The sequence below is a fragment of the Phyllobates terribilis genome, unplaced genomic scaffold (assembly GCF_046119375.1).
Source record: "Phyllobates terribilis strain yellow unplaced genomic scaffold, ASM4611937v1 Scaffold_2__4_contigs__length_985480577, whole genome shotgun sequence".
Taxonomy (NCBI): Eukaryota; Metazoa; Chordata; class Amphibia; order Anura; family Dendrobatidae; genus Phyllobates; species Phyllobates terribilis.
Genome location: NW_027362762.1, coordinates 944,086,061 through 944,107,555, shown reverse-complemented (window position 1 = coordinate 944,107,555; position 21,495 = coordinate 944,086,061). Strand labels below are relative to the sequence as shown.

At 44.2% G+C, this 21,495-nt stretch overlaps 1 protein-coding gene across 1 annotated transcript; it reads left to right on the top strand.

Moving 5' to 3' along the window:
- Positions 1 to 6,364: 6,364 nt before the first annotated feature.
- On the top strand, positions 6,365 to 16,275 carry ZBTB21 (zinc finger and BTB domain containing 21). Its single transcript, XM_073668487.1, has 2 exons — positions 6,365 to 6,531; positions 9,522 to 16,275. The coding sequence occupies exon 2, from the start codon at positions 9,535 to 9,537 to the stop codon at positions 12,619 to 12,621; it is 3,087 nt and encodes a 1,028-aa protein (XP_073524588.1). The 5' UTR covers positions 6,365 to 6,531; positions 9,522 to 9,534; the 3' UTR covers positions 12,622 to 16,275.
- The last annotated feature ends 5,220 nt before the right edge of the window (positions 16,276 to 21,495 follow it).

The window sequence follows — 21,495 nt, the reverse complement described above, 5'->3', positions numbered from 1 at the left end:
AAATGCAGCTTTATTAAACAATATCCATGTATTTCTTGTAAATGTTTGACGTCGCTGTGCTGCCCTTTCAGCAACAGTGCATCTGCAGAGATTCGGCCATTTCATAAGTTTCAGTGGCTCTTTTGGACGCCAAGTAAGTCGCTTGCTGCTGACGTCGAGCTTGGGACTGTTCTGGAGTTTCAGCAGCCCGTTGAGACGCCAGATACTCCGCATGCTGTTCACGTCGGGCTTGGGACTGTTCTTGAGTTTCAGCAGCCCGTTGAGATGCCAAAAACTCCGCATTCCGTTCACGTCGGGCTTGGGATTGTTCTGGAGTCTCTGCAGCTCTATGTGCCGCACAACGCACCGCCTGCTCAAGCCTTCGTTGCTCGGCTTGTTGAGACGTCTCATCACATCTAATTATTTTCATAGCTCGGGCTTTATTAGAGCTTTGCGAAATGCTAGACTTATGCTTTCGCGGCATTTTTATAAGTACTAATTACAAAATAGGTACTTAGTAAAGTTCAAACAAAATACTAAAACAATCTAATTAGTTATATTACGATCGCTGTACAGACGATATCAGTTGTATATGACTGGTCTATGAGGAGCAGCTGTGGCGCGGTTACCCATAGCAACCATTCCCAGTGCTCTGTGGGAGCTGAGAGTAGCCTGCTGGTGCTGTGGGTGACATGGTCTATGAGGAGCAGCTGTGGCGCGGTTACCCATAGCAACCATTCCCAGTGCTCTGTGGGAGCTGAGAGCAGCCTGCTGGTGCTGTGGGTGACATGCTGCGCTGCACACACACAGGGCTGTATTGCACACAGGAGGGGAGGACGCCATTTGTGTAGCGCTGCTGCCGGTGCTGTCAGGCTGCAGTGTGTGCATCCTCCATGGAGCCGCGCTCAGGTTACTGCCCCTCCCCGTGTGTGAGTCACTTCCCCTCCGCCCATGTGAGGCGCTCGGAACTTTCCCGGCTGCAGCAGCTGGCGCAGGTGAGCGCATGTTTTATTATACGGTGTTATGTGGAGGGACAATGGCGGCGAGTACCCCCTGTGTGAGGACAATGACGGCCCGGTGCCCCCGGGCAACCTGCAGGAGGAAGCCTCACACTCCCCCCGGGCTGTGGGCGCGGGCAGGCCGTGCTGGGACGTGTAGTTCCCTAGTAACCTGTTCCTGACATATGGGCTGTTTTCTGGGCTATTTTTTTTTTTAAGTCTGAGAAAATGTCATAAATTATCCTTCTCCCTTCAGCTGTTTCCAGAGTGTAATGTATCAGGGTGAGCTCATGACTGACAGCTGCCAAAGTTTCTAGGAAATGTCAGTCCCTGGGGGTCGTGTGTGAACCCCCTGTGCCACACTTGTACCTGGCCACGGTATATGATCACCCCTGTATTCTGACTGTGGACAGGCAGCAACTGTGACCTCACTATACAATGATCCACTATGGGCAAATTATTGTATTATCAATCTCTTCTGACTGCTGTAAATCAGCCATTTAAATATCACCTGTGTATGTGTGTATATAAGAGTTTGATAAATATACTAAAAAGTTTGCTAAATATACTAAAATGTACATTGTAAAATAGTATCTAATTTAATTAAATTTATGGTTCACAATTTTGTTCATAGTGGCTTCCACATAAAAGGTAGATATATGCTGTCGCGGACTTTTATTTAGAACTATTCAAGACAAACAATTCTACGGTACATCATCTTTGTGTAACTCCAACGGTTTAGGCAGCGTACGCCAAGATAGCTCTCAGAGGCCAGATTTTTTTCCGACTTAATTGACATGTATCTTTATATTACGACCAAAATTACATAAAATCATTACAAATTGTAGCCTATATGTTATTCCGATGTATAATCTATATTACTGTAAAGTTTCATGCAAATCCATCCAGTAGTTTTTTCGTGAAAGAGTAACAAACATACATACTCACAAACTTTCGCATTTATAATATTAGTAGGATAGGATGATGGGGTGCTACGCCAGATGACCTGGCCTCCACAGTCACCGGACCTGAACCCAATCGAGATGGTTTGGGGTGAGCTGGACCGCAGAGTGAAGGCAAAAGGGCCAAGTGCTAAGCATCTCTGGGAACTCCTTCAAGATTGTTGGAAGACAATTTCCGGTGACTACCTCTTGAAGCTCATCAAGAGAATGCCAAGAGTGTGCAAAGCAGTCATCAAAGCAAAAGGTGGCTACTTTGAAGAACCTAGAATATAAGATATTTACAGTTGTTTCACACTTTTTTTGTTAAGTATATAATTCCACATGTGTTAATTCATAGTTTTGATGCCTTCAGTGTGAATGTACAATTTTCAAATCATGAAAATACTGAAAAATCTTTAAATGAGGTGTGTACAAACTTTTGGTCTGTACACACACACACACATGTACATACACACAGTGTCTTGTGAAAGTATTTGGCCCCCTTCTACCTTTTGCCACATTTCTGGCTTCAAACAAAGATATAAAATTCTAATTTTATTGGGGAAGAATTAACAACAAGTGGGACACAGTCGTGAAGAGGAACAAAATTTATTGGATATTTTAAACTTTAACAAATTAGAAACTGAAAAGTGGGGCGTGCAATATTATTCGGCCCCCTTGAGTTAATACTTTGTAGCGCCACCTTTTGCTGCAATTTCAGCTGCAAGTCGCTTGGGGTATGTCTCTATCAGTTTTGCACATCGAGAGGCTGAAATTCTTGCCCATTCTTCCTTGCAAAACAGCTCGAGCTCATTGAGGTTGGATGGAGGGCGTTTGTGAACAGCAGTTTTCAGCTCTTTCCACAGATTCTCGATTGGATTCAGGTCTGGACTTTGACTTGGCCATTCTAACACCTGGATACGTTTATTTTTGAACCATTCCATTGTAGAGTTTGCTTTATGTTTGGGATCATTGTCTTGTTGGAAGATAAATCTCCGTCCCAGTCTCAGGTCTTTTGCAGACTCCAAAAGGTTTTCTTCCAGAATGGTCCTATATTTGGCTCCGTCCATCTTCCCATCAATTTTAACCATCTTCCCTGTCCCTGATGAAGAAAAGCAGGCCCAAACCATGATGCTGCCACCACCATGTTTGACAGTGGGGATGGTGTTTTGAGGGTGATGAGCTATGTTGCTTTTACGCCAAACATATCGTTTTGCATTGTGACCAAAACGTTCGATTTTGGTTTCATCTGACCAGAGCACTTTATTCCACATGTTTGGTGTGTCTCCCAGGTGGCTTGTGGCAAACTTCAAACGAGACTTTTTATGGATATCTTTGAGAAATGGCTTTCTTCTTGCCACTCTTCCATAAAGGCCAGATTTGTGCAGTGTACGACTGATTGTTGTCCTATGGACAGACTCTCCCACCTCAGCTGTAGATCTCTGCAGTTCATCCAGAGTGATCATGGGCCTTTTGGCTGCATCTCTGATCAGTCTTCTTGTTCGAGATGAAAGTTTAGAGGGGCGGCCGGGTGTTGGTAGATTTGCAGTGGTCTGATACTCCTTCCATTTCAATATGATCGCTTGCACAGTGCTCCTTGAGATGTTTAAAACTTGGGAAATCTTTTTGTATCCAAATCCGGCTTTAAACTTCGCCACAACAGTATCTCGGACCTGCCTGGTGTGTTCCTTGGTCTTCATGATGCTCTCTGCACTTGAAACAGAACCCTGAGACTATCACAGAGCAGGTGCATTTATACAGAGACTTGATTACACACAGGTGGATTCTAGTTATCATTACCAGTCATTTAGGACAGAGGTCCCCAACCTTTTTTGCACCAGGGACCGGCTATAAGGAAGACCAGTTTTCCATGGCCCGGTGGGGGTGGGGGCGGGGCTTTGGTCATATGGGGGTGTGGTTATGGAGGGGTGGAGCTGTATGGGGAGGATGCTGGCGGGACCTCGGTGTACAGCGCTGCTAAGTAGCAGCATTGTACATTGAGCGTCAGTGTATACAGCGCTGCTGCTTAGCAGCGCTACACACTGAACACCGGTACCGGGAGCCGCGTCACTGAAGCCAGTCTGCTGCCCCAGCACGCCCCACATAACATGTTCTGCCGGGGGCGTGTCAGTGAGGAGAGCCTGCCGCCCCACCCCGTCAGGAACACACCATGCTGTGCTGTGGAGGGCCGCGTCACTAAGACCCGCCCGACGCCCCACCCCCGTCCTGCATAATGTTCTCTGCCAGGAGCTGCGAGCTGTCACGGCTATGGCAGAAAACATTATAAATCCACACAGAGCGAGCTCTGACCAGGCGCAGGGCCGCGGAGCTAGCTGTCAGCGGCGCCGCGGACCGGCTGAAAACCCCCAACGGCCCGGTCCTGGTCCGCGGACCGGCGGTTGGGGACCTCTGATTTAGGACAACACTGGATCATTCAGAGATCCTCACTGAACTTCTGCACTGGAAGTAAAGGGGCCGAATAATATTGCACGCCCCACTTTTCAGTTTTTAATTTTTTAAAAAAGTTTAAAATATCCAATAAATTTCGTTCCACTTCACGATTGTGTCCCACTTGTTGTTGATTCTTCCCCCAAAAAATTAGAATTTTATATCTTTATGTTTGAAGCCAGAAATGTGGCAAAAGGTAGAAAAGTTCAAGGGGGCTGCCCTGTTGGCCCCTCCGACCTTCGCTCCTGGGTTGTGGTCACATTACTATACTGCGCCATTCACACTGGATGCAAACAAGCTAGACATTACAGTCTAAGGCTATGTGCCCACGATGCAGAAATGCTCCGGATCTTTCCTGAGCGTTTCTGCATCTCCCTGGCAGAAAAAACGCATGCAGATTGTACATGCGTTTTTCTTGCCAGGGACATGCGGATGTGAAGCATTCTTCACTTGCATTTCCGCATGCGGGTTGACAAGCGCTTTCCAAGAGATTTTAGCATCACTTGGAAAGTGCTTGACAACTTGGTCACACTATATAAATCCATGCAACAGGCATGGATTTATATAGTGTGACCCGAGAGAATGTCAAAAAATAAATCTATACTTACCTTCTGATGGCCCCCGGAGTCTTTATTCGCTCCGTCCTGGCTGCCGGCAGCTCAAGGTACACTGCATTGAAGGACCTGCTGTCACATAACTAAATGACGTCAGCGCAGGTCCTTCAGTCCACCGCGATCTGCCGGCAAGTGAAGACAAGGACACCGGGGGCCATCAGAAGGTAAATATCATTTATTTTATTCTTTTTTTTACAGGTTCTATGGTACCCGGGTCCGGAGGAGAGTCTCCTGTCCTCTAGACCCGGGTACCATCCGCACATTGAAACGCATGGAATCAGCATGTACAGATGCAGTGATGCAGAATCCAAGTGATTCAATGCAAGTCAATGGCGGCGAAAACGCAGCGCTTCCGCAAAATAACTGGTAGTGCTGCGTTTTTTTCTGCAATGATAATCCGCAGCGGAAATTTCCGCAGCATGTGCACAGCACATGCGGATTATCATTGGGGAACATGGCAGACCTTCTACCAAGCGTTTTTGCTGCTGCGGAAACGCTTAAACGCACCGTGGGCACATAGCCTTAGGCTATATGCCCGTGATGCAGAAATGCTCCGGATTTTTTCCTGCGTCTTTCAGATCTGCAGCATGTCACCTTCTCTTGCGGGTCAGCATGTGGGATTTCCCCATAGACTTGTATCAATGAGGAAAGTGCGTATATGAAAAAATTAATAAATGTTTGCTAATTTGTATAATGAGGCCGTAAATTCTGCAGCATTGGAGCCACAGCGGGTCCTGAACGTGGGAGCATACCCGAACGGACACGAAACAAGATCAGGACACCTCAGAAGGCTGCTGCTCCTCAAGCAACAAGCCAACGCCATCTGGTGACAAAAATAACACAAAAGTTACAGATCCGGGAAAAGCAAAAATGACTGCAGCCCTAAGGGGTTTCCATTAACTGGCAGCAGAGATCCTGAAAATGGAGACCAGAAAGTGTTTATATTATAAGCGATGTAAGATTGGGCAGCCAAGATGATGAGGGATAGAACTACAAGTCCCAGTACTCTCCTACCCCCCCCCCTTGCAGACATAGAGGGGTCTGGTAGGGCCACTAGTTCCAGCACTCCCCCTCCGCAGACATGTGGGGTCTGGAAGGACCACTAGTCCCAGCATCCCCCCTCCGCAGACATGTGGGGTCTGGTAGGACCACTAGTTCCAGCACCCCACCTCCGCAGACATGTGGGGTCTGGTAGGAATCCCCCCCCCCCCCTCCGCAGACATGTGGGGTCTGGTAGGACTCCCCTCTCCGCTCCCGCAGACATGGCGGCCGCCGATGACAATAACAATCATCACTCTCCTCAGAGCAGAGTCCAGCCCCGCCCACCTCCCTACTGACCACGCCTCCTCCTCTCCCGCCCACGGCGGCCTCAGCCAATCAGAGCGCCGCACACGTGACGAGCGCTCCGTGCGATGACCTCATCTCTGGTGTGGGATGACGTCAAATTCAAGATGGATGGAATCACGGCGGCAGGAGAGCGCCGATGACATTTTGCGTATTAGGCGGTCGGGATCCGTAGCAGACAGGCTTTTCCGGAGTCGCGGAGTAACGGTAAATAGATCGGAAGCCTTTCTCAGGCTGCCGGCGTCTCCCTGACGTAACTCTGAGGTGGTTTCTCCATCTTCCCTCTTCTTCTCCCCTCTCTCCGAGCTGCCTGCGCTCCTCCCGCCCTCCTTCACCAGCCGTCAGCTCGCCAGCCTCCTTTTCCCCCACCACACACCCTTCTGTTGCTAGAACAGCTATTGCGCATGCCCAGTTACTGCTAGCGAAAGAAGAAAAAAATGTCGGCCGTTTGCGCCTGCGCATTAACCTTACGACGTTGTGGGCTCTTACTGGAAGCCATTCTTTGTCATGTGACATTAAACGTGCGTTCCGATTGGACGTTGTTCTAGTGCCGCTACACTTGTCTGCGGCTGTGTTGCCATTTTGGCGACGCCTTTTGCTTTACGTTCTTATTGCGTTTGTCTTCTAAAAAATGGCGGCCGCTTGTTAATTCTGTGGCTGGATATAAGATGACGGGTTTTTTTTCTGTTTCGCTCAGCAGGTTGTAAAGTGCTACAGCTTTTCGTGCGGGAGGCGGGGCTTCTGGACAGTTCCATAGACGTTGTCGTGTAACTGATGGAGCGCACGTGTATTTAAAGGGACAGCCACACAATAATAGAAAATAGTCAACTTTTTGGGGGGGTTTAGCAGTGTATAACTGTTAAATTACAAATATATAAAATCACATTTGTCATTGAAGTTATAATTTTATACGTATACATTATATTGAAACTATGAATGTTTTTTTTTTTTCCCCCATTTATGCTATTAACGCAAAAAAAAAAATCAAATATATATATTTTTTGTTTTTCTTTGTCAGTATAACTGAGAAAAACCCTTTTTATGGTTTCAAAGAGTAAAAAAATATATATTTATTTTTTTTCTCTTTGAAAACATAAAAATAATAATAATGAAAAAAAAAATACATATATATTTATTATCTTTGAGTCAGTAGTATAACTGGGAGAAAACAACATATTTTCTTTTAGGGTTTCAGTAGACAATGCTGGTAGATTTGGGTCAAACATATTGATGGACTAAGGATAGAGCATGATTATATGAAGGGTGTTCTCGCTATTGGACATCTCTATCCTAATAACCCCAAAATTCAGCATTTAAATTAAAAAAAAATATATATATATATATATATATATATATATATATATATATATATATATATACCCACTGAGTGAAAGGACAGTGTTTCTTCCTCTCGGACAGCGCTGAAACGCCTGCATTTGATCTACAGTTGTTGATTGGCTGCAGTGGTCGCTTGACATTATTTACATCATGTGACCTACGGAGGCTGACATCGGAGGAGCTTTTCTGATTTTATGCTGCACCCTGGGGCTATTTCGAAGGGGTTGTTCAGTTGTGCATAACCCTTTTTTTAAAAATTGCAGATGTGAATAAAACATTCACCTTTTCACCGCCAATATAGCGCTGACATCGGCCGTTCCCCCAATCTTTGGCTGCAGCGGTCGCTTCTAAACAATCTGTGGCCATGTGCTGCTGTAACGCCAGTAATATGGCACCAGACCCTGACACGTCCCCGATTTGATGAGGATTTCAGGACGTATTTCTGTGCCAAAATCCTCTTTGAATCCAGTTACAATCCTCCTTCAATGCCGCAAGGTTTTCCAACGAGCAGGTGGAAAACAGCCCAGACTTTTGTTATTTTTTTCGCTGGATCGTGTAGAATAATTATCCACGAAAAAATAAACCTATTCATTGTGGTTTGGCCTCCTTGTACGGTGACTGAGCCTCATGCTGATCCATTGCATGTCCGTAACAGATATCTGTGTGCCTCCTTTGGTAAGCGCGTGTGGATTTTTTTTCCCCATAGGCCAATATGTGACTGCAATATCAATGTAGAGGTGTCTGTTATGCAGAGCATTGCCTTGATCAGGGGCGGGGAACCGCGACCCTTTATCCGCCCCCGAGCAGGTTCCCGGGGACTTAAGTACTTGGGCCATCAGCTGTATTTTGATGGCCGCCGGCTCATTAATTTCTTCTTGCTCTGTGATCACGCGCACGCAGTGTTCACTACTGAGCGCTGAGGCTCGTGCAATGAAGGATTACGTCCTGACACCAGTGCCAGCGTCAGGATGTACTTTGTAGGAGGAGATAATGCACAATTTGTACGGCCCCCGAAGAATGGTATAAGTATCCAAATGGCCCTTGGCAGAAAAAAGATTCCCCACCTCTGATTTAGATGGACTGTAGTAAACTTTTTTGGGTTGTATATTAATTACAGGTCAGTAATAGAGACTTGTCAGAATACCAGGGGATAATTAGTTCACCTGTTTTTCTCGACCTGTAAAATCGATTTTTCTTCCAAGTCTGGTCCCACGGCTATCGAAAGTTTAAAATTGGACAGATTTTATTACTATAGAGCAATAGTTTCCAACCGGTCACCCTACAACTCCCATTATGTCATAAATGTCTGAGACAGGAACGATAAATAAAGTAGCACACTGCAACGCTAAGTATGTAAATATGGAATATGAATAGCCTTACTGCTGTAGAAAATAGAAATAAATGAGAAATCTTTGCGCATAAATTGGCCAATTCATGTGTACCTGACAGCCGCAATAAGGCGTTTCTCAGTGCCAGGACCCTACCAATGTGAACCCCTCTCTAAGGGACATCCGTCTGCTTATGTGTGGGAAAGTAAGATCCTACTGCAATTAAAACCACCTGCTACCTCCATATACAATTAACAAATAAAGTAGTACACTTTGTATATGGAGGTAGCTTCTCCTAGCAAGCACCTGTTCACACCTATTTCTCGTGTTGGAAGTACCGTCAGTTTTTTCTGTTTCTATGAGACAGGAACGATGTCACGAGTTCTTGACCTGCCATCTGTACACGCAATTTGCACATCAGGAGGTGAATGGTGTCTGATGATATCCCTTTAAGTAGTCTACTGTAACCTTAGAATTGCCAGTGGATAGCCATACACCAATCTGATTTTTGTCTTTCGTTTTCCTTTTCAGGTCAGTCTTGACAATGGACAGACTTTTACATTACATAAATCCAGCTCACTCCATCTCTTTATTGAGCGCTTTAAACGAAGAGCGCCTGAAAGGTCAACTCTGCGATGTTCTTCTGATTGTCGGGGACCAGAAATTTCGAGCCCATAAAAATGTTTTGGCCGCCAGCAGCGAATATTTCCACAGCCTCTTCATGGATAAAAACAACGAGGCTCAAAATGTCTTTCAGCTGGACTTCTGCGAGGCAGACGCCTTCGACACCGTCTTGAACTACATTTACTCCTCCTCGTTGTTTGCGGAGAAGGGAAGTCTCGCAGCCATTCAAGAACTAGGCTACAGTTTGGGCATCAGCTTTCTGACAAACATCCTTTCCAAAACTCCTCAAACACCATTTTCTTCTCGCAGAAGGCCAGGGCAACACGAAGATGATGACAGCGGAATTCAGCAAAGAAGTGTCATAGTCTGTCAGAATATAGAGGCACAAAACAGAGACCCTGGTAGTTTACACCATGATAAAAGCCAAGCGTCGAGGCCTTCATTTTCTTCTGGAAGATCGAGTTCTGCTAGACATCATATGCGATCCTCCGATTCACTTTCCGGCTTTTTGGCTTCTGAAAGGCGGTGGCACGGGGCTTCCAACTCAGGGGAGCAAAGTGGTTCGTCTAGGAGAAAAGGCTTTCCGCACCAAAAAACTTTTGAAGATAACGACGACTGTAATGAAGACCACCCTTCCCCTTCCGGCATATCAAGGGGCAGTCTGACGGAGTTGTTCAAGAGAAAAACGGTGACCCCATCTCTCAGTTCAAAAGAGCCTTCTTTTACAATGCCAAAAACGGAAATTGAGAGTCCACAAATTAAAGAGGAAGAAGATGACATGATTTATTATCAAGGGGCTTCAGCGCCTCCTGCTATCCCTTCAAGACAACAGATTGATCGCAGCGGCCCGCTTGTTAAAAGTCTCCTAAGAAGATCGCTTTCTATGGATAGCCCGGTTCCGGCTTACTCACAAGCTGACGATTTTCACTTCTCTCAAGAGACAACCAGTCTTAAGCGGACCTCAAAAGATGAGGTGCCAAGTGGGATGTCCCGTAGGCACATATTAAAAGGAATCATCGACAGAGGAAAGGAGAAATCTGTAGATCTCATAAGACCCAATGCAACATATCCCGTGGCTACTGATCTGGAAAAGGATATTCGCATAAAAGCCGAGCCCGGAAGCCCTGTGTCGGAGCAGTCAGAGATACTTCAGGTTACAGTTGGGGACCAAGCACAAAATAGATCTGTTAACACAGAGGAGCCGTCCCCTATAATCAGGATTAATAAAAGAAAGTTCCAAGGCGATAGGAGACTTGTGCCCAGAAGAATAAAACTGAAAGTCAGTAATTCTCCAGAGCTTGATTGTAACATGTTACCAGGCGCCACAGCCGTCGATCGCTTTTCCGATTCCGATGATAGCCACGAAATGAGCATTGCATTACCAGAAATGCACCACGACAAAAAGTTCAAATGCAAACATTGCCTTAAAGTTTTCCGATCAACCGCTGGTCTGAACCGTCACATGAACATGTACCACAATCCCGAGAAACCTTACTCTTGCGACATTTGCTTTAAAAGGTTCCACACCAACTTTAAAGTGTGGACCCATTGTCAGACACAACACGGGATAGTGAAGAACCCATCGCCTGCTTCGAGCACACAAACCGTTCTAGATGAAAAATTCCAAAGGAAGCTAATAGACATTGTAAGAGAAAGGGAAATTAAAAAAGCACTTCTCTATAAACTTAGAAGAAGCAAAACAGGCTTTCCCGGATTGGCAAGCAGCCAAGCACAAGCCCTGAAACGAAGCCTCAGGTCCAGAACCAAATCGGCTTACACCTGCAACTACTGCGGGAAGTCATATCGGTTCTTATCTCAGTTTAAGCAGCACTGCAAAATGCATCCGGGGGAGAAATCTCCATATGGCAACAAACACCTTAGGCCCATAGCGCCATCGCCTCCAAAGAGTCCTGAAGAAAGTAAAGAGATATTTCGATGCAGGCACTGCAATTTAAAGTTGTCTTCATTTATCGAACAGGGAAATCACGAGAGAATGTGTAGAAACGCGACTCTCTGTCCGTACTGCAGCCTTCGATTCGCTACTCCAGAACTTAAAAATGAACACGACGCAAAGTGCGAGTATAAGAAACTTACGTGTCTGGAGTGTATGAGAACATTTAAGTCTTCTTTTAGTATTTGGCGTCATCAAGTGGAAGTTCACAACCAAAATACAATGGCCCCAACAGAAAACTTTTCATTACCAATGCTTGACCACAATGGTGACATCAACAGTACTCCGAGGCTGCAGCCTTTATCCGAACCCAGTCAGGGAAATGACTTTCTCACATCAAAGGATGACGGTGTCTACAGCGACTCTTCTGAACACATCAACTACGATTCAGAGGAGTCCAACTGTATTCCCGAAGATCTTAGTGTTTCTAAGCAATTCAACGTTAAGATCAAGGAAGAACCTACAGATGAAATGGAAGATGGCTCAGAAGCCCTGTACGATCAGAAAGAAGATGTGGCCAGCCCCGAGCATGGTGTGTGGTCGTGCGAAAAATGTGGCAAAATCTTTACAGTTCACAAGCAACTTGAGCGTCATCAAGAACTGTTGTGCTCAGTCAAACCTTTCATCTGCCATGTATGCAACAAAGCCTTCAGAACGAATTTTCGGCTTTGGAGTCACTTTCAGTCTCATATGGCGCAGGGAGAAGAATCCGCTTTCAGAGAACCAGAAAGGGGTCCTCCCGTAAGCTCACCATCTCCACCGCCTCCTCCACCACCCCCACCGCCTCCACCACCACCACCACCTCCTCCTCCTCCCCCTGCAACGCTACCACCTCCACCTCCTCTCAAAATGCACCTTGTAGAACCGGAGCGATTCAAAGTCGAGAAATCAAGCCCCGTAGAAAAAATATTCGCTCCCCAGGAGTCGGATACTCTTTTCTATCACGCTCCACCCCTCTCGGCCCTTACCTTTAAGCGACAATTCATGTGTAAACTGTGTCACAGGACTTTTAAAACCGCCTTCAGTTTATGGAGTCATGAGCAGACACACAACTGAATCTATGGTGCTAGATTAAAGTCATACATATTTCTTTTTTTGGTGGGGTGGGCTAACCATTCCTAGCCGAAATAAGACACTAGGTATCTGTCTCTAGTTGTGTTCATAAAAGACTTTTAAACTCTGATAACCCCCGGTTCCTTAACGTGGCCTGAAGTCCATCAATAAACCTTTTATCTTTCCCTTTCGACTTGGATACCCTTTTCGATTGGCGTATGATCCTCCTACTTGAGCATAAAAGGTTTAGAGTTTCACCTTTTTTGCGTTCTGAGACTTTGGTTTCGTCTTTTGTGAATACCTTTTTTACCGGAACTAATTTTGATGAACTGGTTACGGACAATGACCCAGTCTGTTACCTTATTTAGCAATAATCTATAAAGGAACCTCAAGTTCAGACAGGACAAGCTTGTCCAAAAATAATTGTTGGAGGCTGCTGGATGCCGCATAGGTTAGCGACGATAATAGTCTAGTGTGACCGAACCTAGATCATTGTAGCTGACCAATACAATGATAGTGCTTCTTTTTGTAGTCGGCCTTTGTGATAGACAAAAACAAAGGTCTTCCTTTTACTATAAAATCTTTGTATGAGAAGACTTCTGTAAGAAAATATTTGCATTCGAAAATAGTTGTATTTTTTATTTTTTTTTTCCGTAGCTGAAATTCCAGGTCAATTGATACAATAACAGAGGTTTCGCATTTCTCTGACATTCAAGTCGCCTTTTTTTTTTTTCTTTCCATAGCACAATTTACAATCTTCACATGACTTTCCATGTGTGCGTGTGAGATACCGATATTTATTTTTTTTTTTTTGGCGTGTGAAGAAATTTCAGAACTGGAATTGGGTTCTCTCCTTAAAAATTGAGTCATTGAAGCGAAATATAGAAGCACAATTTTGAAGGTTTCCCTTCCAATTTTTTTTGTTTTTTTTTTCTACTGGATCCTAGTTTAAATACATACCAATGACTACTGGAAGGTGATTTTGTTTTTAGTAGGTTGGAAACTAAATGGGTTTTGTTCTAAAAGTTCAATAATTAACAAAACTTTGAATAAAAATGTTTCAAAAATTGTTCCAATTTGTCGAAGACCTGACAAGCAGGACCCTCGTTATGGCAATAGGCAAAATTGTTTTTGTAGCAAAGGCTGCTAAATTTAGTAGGATATTTAATTAAAAAAATAAAATAAATGAAAGTTTCATGTGTGTCCACCACACCTATTAATGGGGACTTAAAATATAGTGCTGGATTGTGAGGCCAAATTCAGTGCCATGCAGGTTGGCGACACAGATGAAGACAAAGCCATCTGCGTCTTGAGAGTAGACTCTTACTTCTAGCTCCTGGTCCTTATAGCGCCTGTTATAGGTAGAGACGATTATGGAACGGTCTCCATTGGCAATTGCAACTCGCCTGTTCCCTTCAAAGCATCGGTAGATAAAAGGGGTTCTATAAGATTAGGTAAAAAAAAAAAAAATGTCCACATAACACAACAAAAAAAGTCTACTGTACTGTGACCTGCAACTGACGTCTATGCACTCCCGCGTGGACCTCTCCTTTTCCGATAGGGGTAGCTCTACTGGACCTTAATGGCATATCCTGTGGATGGAAATGACCATTTTATGTACAAGCAAGAAGGCAGATCACTGAGTCTCCTTTTCCATTAACAAAATTTATGTAAGGTTTGGCCCACCGTGGGTATGAGGCAGTAATGGTCGAATTTAGTGTAGAAGAAAGCAAGTTGTTCTGGTAGAATTTGTGAAACAGGAAAAAAAAAAAATGGTGCAACGTGATGGAGAGACGGAAAAGGAAACCCCATGTGGCATTTTATGAAATGGGGGGGGGCAAAAGGGCCTACAGTAAGTGCCCATATTGATAGACTAGAATATCTCCAATTCAGCCCTAAAGGCGCCCATACACAGAACTTGGCTGATTTTGGTGGGAATGGCCACTATGAGACTGGGGGGGGGTCCGCCTTACTTATGAGACTAAATTTTTGGTTGGGGATATAAGGATTAAGCGCTTGGAATTCAGTCGCCAAAACTAAAAAGATGATTCTGACAGCCCAGACCTGGAGGTGAACCTAGAAGCCCTGTTGCACTTAAAGGGATTGTCTAATGAGCCCCCCCTAAAAGAAAAAAAAAAAACAGCTGCAAAGGTGATCAGCTGATTTGTTTGAGGAAGAAGTAGAACTAAATGGCGGTCATTAAGACGAGCCGTCCTCATAAAATACTGGAAAGGCACAAGTCCCCCGCGACGGGTAATCTCTCTCCATACTGGCTCTTGCGGTAATGTCTGGAGCAGACCTGGGCTTGTCTTCTTCTGACTTGCTCCTTTCAATTCCCACTTAACTCGTCTGTTATAATGAAATGTTACCTTGGTTCGTAGGACTGCACCGGAGGAGCAGTCGTCTAGATTTATTTTAACCTTTCTAGGAAGCTAGACTTTAATTCTTCGAATTAACACTTTTTTTTTTTTTTTTGTTTTATACCCTTCAGATTTATTGTGGGGGGGTTTCCACTGTATGTAATCATGCAGTTTGATAAAATTGGTCCTCCGGAGTAGAAATAAGCCCCTTGTAGAAACACACTCTCGATAGACAAGTTGGTTGTAAGGACCGAAACGAAACAAAAAGCAAAGTAACAGCCACTTAGGCTACGTTCACACAATGCGGAAACGATGCAGGAATCTGCGCTCGTTACTTGGGGATTTGGCTTAGGATTTCACCCTGCTCTGTTCACAAAGCACTGACTAGTGTCAAAGTCGCAAAGAAAATTCGCACGAGAATAAAAATACTGCAGACTTGATATCCGCACCAATGCTTTCAACTTCATGCAGATTTTTTTTCCTGCAAAGTGTGACTGGGGTTTTAGAAGAAAAAAACATTTACTTGTATTGTAAATCTCTTGCGTTTCCGTAGGGTCTGAACTTGGCCTTAGGATGCATTCACACGATTGAATAGTGCCTGTATTTTATGATCTACCTTTTAAGTGACGGATGCAATTTTTTTATTTTCTTACGGCAGGGGTTTTCTTTAAAGATGACACAAATTCTCTTTTGGCTTTTTTTCTTTTTGGTTGGCCTTAACACAGATGGCAAAATATGGCTGGTTTGTGGTTTTGTGAATGCTCCCTTCCCAAAGTTAATGACCCGAGAAGAGATTAGGTTTATAGTAGACAGTACTGATCCCCATAATTACAGTGAACGTTGCAGCCAATCAGAGAGGTGAATGTTAAAAAAAAACTTAAAGGGTAGCTCCATAAGTAGGCTAAAAGATGTCAGCTAGAATTGATAGTGTTGTCCCATGACCCTTTTCCGCTCTCAAAAAAGACTTGAGACCGGACAAGGTCCAATATATATTTTTTTTATCGGACCAGGAGCGCGCGTCAGTACCCAGAGCGAGCAGAAGTATCCATTGCAAATTAGTAAACTTAACAATAAAAAAACACACAAAGGTCCCACCTTTTATAAATGGAACTGGATAAGTTATATATCGTTCTAGACCTCTTACCGGTGATTCTATAATATATATGTTTGTATTTGTGCAAATATTGATCAGGTTTATATTAAACAAATTAATATCACCTAATTGTTCAGAATTTCCCGGTTAATGAAATTATTTTGTAATTAACTCGTTTGAATAAAACAAAATTTAAAGAAGGAATTTTATTTGATGTTTGTTTGTTTTTTTGTAATTTTCCTACATTCCGAATGTTTTGTTCTATACACTAAGTAGTATGTGTGACGTGTAAAGGAAATGATACTTGGTTTTTAATTATTTTAAAAATATTAAACTGAAAATTGTGAAGTGCATTTTTATTCAGTCCCCTGTAGTCTGATGCCCCTAAATAAAATCCTGAGTGACCATTTGCTTGTAGAAGTCACATAATTAGTAAATTGAGTCCACCGGTGTGTGGTTTGTTCTCAGTATAACTACAGCTGTGAAGGCCTCAGAGGTTTGAGAACATTAGGAATCAAACAGCATCGTGAAAACCAAGGAACACACCAGACAGGTCAGGGATAAAGTTGTGGAGAAGAGTAAAGCATGGTTAGGCTATAAAAAAAAAATTAGCTCAGACTCTGAACATCCTACAGAGCACTGTTCAATCCATCATCCAAAAATGGAAGGAGTATGGCACAGCTGCAAACCTACCGAGACATGGTCATCCACCTAAACTGACATCCCAAGCAAGGAGAGCACTAATTAGAGAAGCAGCCAAGAGGCCGATGGTCACTGAAGAGATCCACAGCTCAGGTGGAAGATTCTGTCTACAGGACAACTATTGGTTGTATACTCCCACAAATCTGGTCTTTATGGAAGAGTGGTAAGAAGAAAGCTGTTTTTGAAAGCAAGTCATAAGAAGTCCCGTTTAGCAGTTTGTCAAAAGCATGTATGTGGAAGAAGGAGGTCTGCTCAGATGAGACCAAAGGATAACTTTTTGGGCTTAATGCAAAACACTTTGTGTGGCGGAAAACTAACACTGCACATCACCCTGAAAACACCATCCCCACCGTCACACATGGTGGCAGCATCTTGCTGTGAGGAGGCTTTTCTTCAGCAGGGTCAGAGGAGATGGGTATATGGAAGGAGCTAAATACAGGGCAATCCAAGAGGAAAACCTGTTAGAGGCTGAAGAAGACTTGAGACCGGGGCGTAGGTTCAGCTTCCAGCAGGACAACGACCCTAAACATCCTGCTAGAGCCGCAATGGAGGGTTTAGATCACAGCATATTCATGTGTGTGAACGGCGCAGTTACAGTCCAGATCGAAATCTCAGAGAATCTGTGACAAGACGTGAAAACTGCTGATCACAGACGTCTCCATCCAATCTCACTGAGCGAGAGCGATGGGGCAGAGAAGAAGGGGCAAAATGTCACCTCTAGATGTGCAAAGCTGGTAGAGACTGACCCCAAAAGACTGCAGCAGTAACTGCAGGGAAAGGTGGTCCTACAAAGTATAGACTAGGGGGGGCTGAATGCAAATGCACGTCACAATTTCACATTTATATTTGTAAAATAATTAGAAAACCTTGTATCATTTCATGCTACTTTGTGTCGGTATCACATAAAATAAATGTAAGTTTATGTGTGTAACATGAAAAAATGTGGGGTATGAATACTGTAGATTAGGTATTCACAGACATGCTGAATATATATTTATTTATATATTTTACTCCCTTATATAGCGCCATTAATTCCACAGCGCTTCACAGACATTATCATCGCTGTCCCCATTGGGGCTCACAATCTACATTCCCTATCAGTCTTTGGAGTATGGGAGGAAACCGGAGAAACCTGAGGAAACCCACGCAAACACGGGGAGAACATACAAACTCTTTGGTGGGATTTGAACCCTGGACCCCAGCGCTGCAGTGCTAACCACTGCGCCACCGTGCTGTATATGGGATTATGTGGTTAGATATAATCCGGGGTCTATGCTCCTCTTCATACTTGATGCCTGGTGCCATCACTCGTCTGTGGTATGTTCTCCTACGTGACGTGTCTCCATCTTTGTGTATACACTGAGCGCTTCACATGCTGCGTGCCTGGAGTTCCTGAAAGTTTTATCATCCTCGATCACTACATGAAGGATTCCTGCCTGCGGTGACTTCATTACCTACAGGCTCTAAAGGGGGATTTTTCGGGATTCTGCATAAATGGCGTCTCTGTAAGAAACACCATCAATGTATGATTCCTGGTGGTCTCGTCCTCCCGTTTTACATGATGAGTGATTCTGATTAGTGGGTGTTTCTCCTTCATAAAACTAAAGAAGACTCCTTTGGCCGGGACTTATGTCCCAGATGTGCCCGATGGGAGACAAGTCCGGAGACACTGCTGGCCATGGGAGCGCGTTTCGCCCGCAAAGCGACATGTTTGTAATGGAGAAAGCGGAGTAACCTGCCGCTACGACAGTGGCTTATCTCCTGGGAAATTAACAAGGATCAAGATGTGGATTATTCCTGATACTTCGAGGTTTACTCATGCCTTAGTGAAACTTTTTATTGCCCCACCCTGCTAGATTCAGTGCTTACAATAGCAGCTATCTCCCACGCCTACATTCTAAGTTCTCCACCTAAGCCTCGAAAATCCTGATTTAATAAACACTGAACATTTCTTCTTTGTACAGCACAGTGCCAAAAAAACTTTAAAATGTTTTCAATGCAACATCATATACTTTATAGGCTTCCCAGTTGTTGTTTTTTCCTGATACCAAGGAATAGACATAGATATAAAGAATATGTCGCTGGTTACCTGCAGCCACCACTAGAGGGAGCTGTGGAGCCCACTGTACACAATTCACACAGTGAGCTCCCTCTAGTGGCGATAGTTGGCAGCCAACAAGTTTTTACTGTTTTGCAATTCTTTTTTGATCGTTTTTTTTAGGGGAGGCTGCTGTTTAGCATGTTATATATGTAAAACAGCATGACCAAAGAATTTGGTAATTAGCAAAAAAAAAATAGTTTTAAGCCACGTAAAGGGTTAGTATCAAGCCATTCATAATAAAAGACCAAGCTCCTATAACACATGTTCAGCCGCACTCCTCAACACTAACCTCTGCCCATAACTGCGACCCTTCGTGAAGGTGGATTCTGGGAATATTAATAAGCGGGTGCCCACCGGTGATCACTAAATATCTGCAGTGTAACGTTTCTTTCTCTTCTAAGCCCAAGAATACAATTGTCACCTTCTCCTCAGTAATGACCGTCTGTCTAATTATTACGAGCTCCATTCCTTATGGACACATTCCCCTGGAAATAATCCACTGACATCTGCCGTCATTTATTATTGTGCATGTAACCCCTTGTCATCCTGCTAGATAGATATGAGATATATACTCCTCAACATTGAAATTGCAGCGCCAAGAAGAAAAAGTCGTGGAGTGATGAAAATCCCAGGTTGGAAACGTTACTGACCTGCAAATGATGGTAATTAAATTATCAATAAATCTTGATTTATTCAGTACAGAAATCCTCGCATGTACAGCCTTGGTTGCTGTCACTGAGATCATTAATGGTTGTCTATGGAACGTTGTGCACTTAGGCGAGAAAATCATCAAGATTCGCTGCTGGCAGCACCTGTGTAATTGCCGACCACTGACTTCCTAGATCTGCTCGATGGGAGACAAGTCCGGAGACGCTGCAGCCATGGGAGCACATTAAGGCCACACTGGCGGCTCCCAGTAACATCAGCAACATGCGGACTGACGTTGTGTTGCAAAACTGCTCCGAGTACACTTTCACGTTCCCTCCTGAAGGCCTTTTCATGGAGATGCCCATGTGGTCTTCAGACCAAGCTCTGACTGTCATTGCATCCAAGACAAAAGCGGGACTCCTCATTGAAGAGGACAGATCTCCATTCCAGCCTCCATTGCCGTCCTGCTCCGCACCATGATAGCCTTTGAAAACCGCGGTGTCTGTCCCTGTAGATGACTGAGCTCTCCTCCAATCAGTTTAAGGCTATTTTTAATTAGTGTTAGATCTTTCCTGCCCTTTATATTGTAAGCCTTGACCCATGAAAGATAAGTCTGCTAGAGTGGATTCACATCTATGTGATCCTTCTTGTCATGACTGGTGGGCTCACAGGAATGACACAATTTGTGTGTAGTTGATGCCTCTCATATTCAATGGTTTCACACATTCTTGTGCGCACACTGTCTGCTGCGCTCTCTGTTTTGTATATCCTGCAGTCACAGCAGCTCTTGTTCACACTTGGTTCATTCTGTTAGGAGTTGCTGGTCAGTTTTTTGGTTTTTTTTTTTGTAGATAGAATGGAAAGTCTAAGAGGCTCCCAGACAATAGGGGGAGACTTCTGGAAGAGTTGGCAAATCTCATGGGTCTCCCCAAAACGGGAAACCATTTATTTTGTCACAGTGTCCAATCACACCTGGGTAGAGTGGGGAGGGGACTGGTGTTGAAAGTGCTGGGAAAGGGCATGGAGGTCGTGTGGCTTCTTAAAAATGGAGTCTATAGACAGACAGACATTTGCCAGTCAGTGCCCCAATAATACCACACTGTTATCCCCTCCATGGTTGCACTCTGTTCTCTGCTCCTCTATCAGGAAGTTACACTGACGAGTAAAAGAGTCAAAAGTTCAAAACATTGCTACCATCAGGCTCCATATCTCACCATCTACTACTGCTTCCACCGTGAGACTACCCTCATTTTATATACAATCATCTTGGCTATCTCATACAGAAATTTGACTTACAACTATTTAGCATATGATTAGTTATGCAGACCATTGTCATGTCACTGCATTGTTACTGTTTTGCTCCTGGTGGTGGAAAAATCTTTTTCTTCCTGTATACTACCAAATACAACCTGTTCTCACATTCCCTAATAGCTCAGTGTGTTATTAGGTTGATTCCCAAGCGAAAGGTCACTGGTTCGAATCAAGGAGCTGCCATGAAGATTTCCCAAGAAAAGAGAAACAGCATCATCCAGCTTATTGATAGCGGTCTCGAGACCAAGAAAGTTGTCGAACTGCATCATGTGAGCGCCATGACAGTGGGAAGAATACAAAATGAAGTCCGTCCATCCATTCAAAGGCCAAGAGGTGGACGTCAACAAGTCGGGTCATCACAAGGTCTATCAATTCTTGCGCGACAAACTCGGCAGTGAAGGAGGCTCGAATGCTTCGTAATAGTGAGATCATGGACGTCCATGCAAGCACCGTGCAACGCATGTTACACAAGTCTGGAATGGTGGCCCGAAAAAAGATGAAGAAGCCTCGACTTCAATATCGTCATAAGAAGCGTCGGCTCGAGTTTGCAGAAAAGTACGAAAAGTGGACAATAGAAGATTGGAAACGGATGATTTGGAGCGTTGAGACGAATGTCAATAGACTAGGCTCTGATGGAAGCAAACGGGTCTGGAAGAAACAAG